This window comes from Lipotes vexillifer, unplaced genomic scaffold, assembly GCF_000442215.2.
Source record: "Lipotes vexillifer unplaced genomic scaffold, Lipotes_vexillifer_v1.1 scaffold778, whole genome shotgun sequence".
NCBI classification, from domain to species: Eukaryota; Metazoa; Chordata; class Mammalia; order Artiodactyla; family Lipotidae; genus Lipotes; species Lipotes vexillifer.
The window spans coordinates 1,802,552-1,806,850 of record NW_006774127.1 but is presented as its reverse complement, the minus strand read 5'-3'; the positions used below and the strand labels follow the sequence as shown (position 1 = coordinate 1,806,850).

The following is a 4,299-nucleotide window of genomic DNA, read 5'->3' as shown; positions in this document are numbered from 1 at the left end:
CTTTCCCTACTTTTTTATGGTAATAAATATTCAAAATCATAGTTTAAAACAGAAAGCATTTTTAAATGGATGACTTACAGCAGATATTACGCATTGACCCCTGTCATTGGGATATGCACCCCACCTGTGGAAGGAGCACAATCATTTCTTGATGGTAGGTCAGGGATCTGAGGCCCAGAGAGGGGGGTTTTCCTGAGGGCCTGCACAGCTCACTGTGTTTGCCTTTCTCTCTGCCTGCCCTCTGTATCCCTGGCATTGTTTCTCACCTTTATCTCCAGGTAGTTCTTGTCTCTAGCAAGCCTTTTCCCAGGCTTTATCCTCTACCCCTCCTCCTTGGTTTCTCTGTCCTACTCTCAGGGGTCCTCAAGGGCTGCTTTGCTTCTTCGTTGCCTAGGAGCCCTTTGACGTACTTGGCATCATCTTAACTCTTGTCCTGAGCAGCTCCACAAGGACACACACACTTCCGTGTAGAGTCATATTTGCCACAACTGTGTTGCCTCCGCCTCTTAATGTAACACTCCTGTGCCACGTTTTGCCACTACTGGGAGAGTTAAAACTGAAAGTGCTTTGAAACATAAGGGACGGTGGCGGGGTTGGGGAGGGGAGGGCAATTCTATCTGAAAGCCGGATCTTATTACCTGCTAGGATGGCACTGAGCTAGTACCTTCCAGAAGAGGCAGATTTTAGAGACTGGTTGTGTACCCTAGGGTTGTGCAAGAACAAAGAACAGAAAGACGCAGACACACCGCTCTTGTGGTTGGTCTGTCCTACTTGAACCTGGTCATCTGGGGCTTTGAGGGTGACTTCCTGTGTCCTTTGTTGACCTTTCCAAGCTCGTTTCTCACTCTCTCCCCCCTTCACTAAACTTGGCCCACACTGGCTTTCTGCCTAAGGGTCTTTGCTTATGTCATTCTGTCTGCCTGGGACACTCCTGACTTTTCCCTTGGCTGCCTTCTTTCCTCTTCTATGTGTTGACTTCAGTGACACTTCCTCAGAAGATCCTTCCTTGGCCACCCAGTCTAAAGTAGGTCTCATCTGTTTTGCCTCATGGCACCACTTTCTTCTCCTTTTTCACATATAACACAGTTTGTAACTGTGTATTTATTGGTGTGTCGACATGTCTAATGGAAGTCGTCTTCAACTACAATGTGTTTACGCAGCAATTGGGTAATTAGTCCTGGCTCGTTGTAGATGCACGTGAAATACTTGGCCAAGGAGTGAATGAAAGAGTAACGTGACCCTGCTGGGCTCCTTCGTAGCCTTTCCTGTAATGTGCTGATTGGTGTGATTGTGGTTGTCAGGTTGTGGCGTGTGCTGAAGTGCTTCCTCCGAAGGTTGTGCCGCCTGGAGCCGGGCCCGAGTCCTTCAGTCACCAGCTCCTGCCCGTGGACCCACAGCCTGAACACGAGCCGCAGAGGCCTCATCTTCGGGAGGAAAATGGTGAGGATCTGGGCTTCAGTGGAACGGATGTGGGTTCCCTGGCCGTGTGGGTAAGTGGTATCTGTAGAGAGACCTGGGGCTGGGCAGCCTCTCCGCAGTCAGTGGATCTGGAGGTTGGGAAGGGGTGGGGGCCTGGAATCGGGTCCCTGGTCAGCTCGCAGGCTGGCTAGGAGTCGTACCAATAACCAGTGTCCTTCGAGAGTATGCTGCAGATGACAACAGCTCTAAGTACAGGTACTGTTAAAAGATGTACAGAAGTCTTTTACAAAAGTATTATCATGGTTTTGCAACAGATTTCCAGCTCTACCTCATTCATTTTGTTGTCCTAAGGCTCAGGTAGACAAAGCTCTCCAGTTCCTCACTGCACTTCTGGCTGTTCAGCCATTCATGTGAAATCTGATTTTAAGCCATGCTTCACGAGGACCTGTAGAGCGTCTGTTCTCTCTTTCTCTCCTTCCCTCCCTCTTGCCCTCACTGTTATTAACCTGTATGAGATACATCAAGGAAGAAAAGTGCGCAGCCGAGTATCTCATTTATGATGATATATGTCCACAAGTATAATATCCCTAATCGGAAACTCTTGCTATCAGATATATTTTAGAATTTAGAATTTTTCAGATTTAGTAAGAGGATCTGATTTACATACAGTGCACTGCCATCAGGATTTGGAGTGTGACCCCATAATCACACATTAATTTAGTATTTTGGCAGTGAAATGTATGCCTAGTTACAGTAAGTGGATTAAATAAAAACTTCAAATAGCTTCATATCAGTTCTGGTCAGGTTTTGCTGATTTCGGAATGTGGAGAAGGAATTGTGAACTCGAATTTCCTGTTTGGCCCCAGCCTTTCTTCCGGGCTCCTCGTAGTGGTTCGCCTTGAAGTCTCACTGCTCTAAGCTTTTCCAGCTTTCCTTTTCACTGTCGTAACAGTAACTATTACTTATGTGGTGTTTACTGTGTGTCAGGAGCTGTTCTAAGCTGCTTTACGTGTATGAGCTCATTTAACCCTCAGTGTAGTACCAGGAAAAAGAGTCTTCACCATTTAACATCTGGGGCCAATGGGTCCTTTCTATTTTTTTTTTTTTTTAATATTTTTAAGTCATTTTATGAATACTTACAGAAGAATCAAAAGATAATGAAAAATAAATCTTAAAGAACTTTAGTAAGAATTAAACCTCTTTGTATCAAGTATGTTTTGATAATATAAAAATCATAAAAAAATGAGAGAATACTGTCAGTCAATAGTACCCCTTTAGCAAAATGAATATGTCCTTTTAGCAAGATGGGATGGTCCAGAATCTTGTTGCAAAATATTACGTGATGAAGTCCTTCCTGTTGAATGATCGGATAAGGTGTCATAGCTCCTTTTTGGAATTAGAAATGTAGTGTTTATCATTGTTTCTTGAGTGTGGGAAGATTCATCTAGGATATTGTCATTGGCAGACTCTGTCAGTTTTCTCCTATGCCTTCAGTTTCATACTGTCTTTAGCACACTGCTCTTTGTGTCATCTTCTCATTCACCTACTAGTAGTGAAATGTCTTCCACGGCACATTTTCTTCCCTTTGTCGATATGGGTGGGTGGAAAGTAAGAAATGCTGAATTCTCGACTATGGTCAATGAAAGCTAAAAACAGGTGTCAACAGCCTTAAACCTTCTTGAAGATGATGCAGAACTCTGGGGAATGTATTTAATACTTTGAGAACAGTGAAGAACAATGGTTTATTTCACGATTGCCTGATCCTGAATATTTCTTTTATTCTCCCATTTTCTTATAATTTTAGTCTTTTTGTGCTAACATTAAGACTCATGAATGAATAATTAGTAAAAATGAAATAATTCCTAGGATGATGAACTAGAAGAGTGCTTCATGGTACAGGAGATAGAAGATCATTCAGACCCCAAAATGTATCCTAGATTTGTAAAAAGGTCCAATGGATCCGTATGGAAATTACAAAATAAGAGTTTTCTTTTATTTTTTAATAATACTAACATTTTCTTTTTGTTCTTCAGAAGACCTCTAAAGGAATAAAAGTCATGTCATTCCAGTCTTTAAAAATAGTTGAAACTGTCCCAAAAAAGAGAACCACCAAACCCAGAATTGTACCTAGTAGACCTAGCTGGCATTCCAAGGGTTAATGCCCACAGTAACCCCATGGACTAGGTATTATTGTTATTCTCATATTAGAAATTAAGAAGCTGAGGCCCTCAGAGGTTAAATAATTTGTTTAAAGTCCCAAAGCTATTACACGGCAGAGCTGGGATGTTACCCCAAGCAGTCTGGCTGTAAGTCTGCACGTTTACCCCATACTGAGCTGCGCTGCATGCTTTACCTCCAGGCTTTCCCAGCGCAGAACCTTGTCCCCTTCTGATCACTGTCATCTTCCTTCACATGCAGAGTCTCGTTGGATCAGGCTGCTCATCTTTGCTCCCTCAGTGGTGCTTCTCTTCTCTGCCCTGTTAGCCAGACCCTGGCCACTTTCCTTATTCCAACAAAAGGGTTGGTTTGGGTTGGTTTGTTTTACACCCTGGAAGATGCTGCATCCTTCATGCCTTTGATGGCACCGAGAGCTGGCTTTCCATCTCTGGGACTCATTTGATCTTGAGAGGGCCAAAGTTGTTTACTTAAAAGTTCCACTTTCCTTATTCCAACAAAAGGGTTGGTTTGGGTTGGTTTGTTTTACACCCTGGAAGATGCTGCATCCTTCATGCCTTTGATGGCACCGAGAGCTGGCTTTCCATCTCTGGGACTCATTTGATCTTGAGAGGGCCAAAGTTGTTTACTTAAAAGTTAGAAACAACAGGGCTTCCCTGGTGGCGCAGTGCTTGAGAGTCCGCCTGCCGATGCAGGAGACGCGGG

At 43.7% G+C, this 4,299-nt stretch overlaps 1 protein-coding gene across 1 annotated transcript in view; it reads left to right on the top strand.

The window, feature by feature from the left end:
• ZKSCAN5 (zinc finger with KRAB and SCAN domains 5) overlaps positions 1–2,827 on the top strand; it is a 5,546-nt gene extending 2,719 nt beyond the window's left edge. The window contains exons 2-3 of the mRNA XM_007448891.1: positions 1,302–1,490; positions 2,720–2,827. Coding sequence (XP_007448953.1) covers positions 1,302–1,490; positions 2,720–2,827 — 297 coding nt within the window. The remainder of the gene's footprint in view (positions 1–1,301; positions 1,491–2,719) is intronic.
• Positions 2,828–4,299: the final 1,472 nt, after the last annotated feature.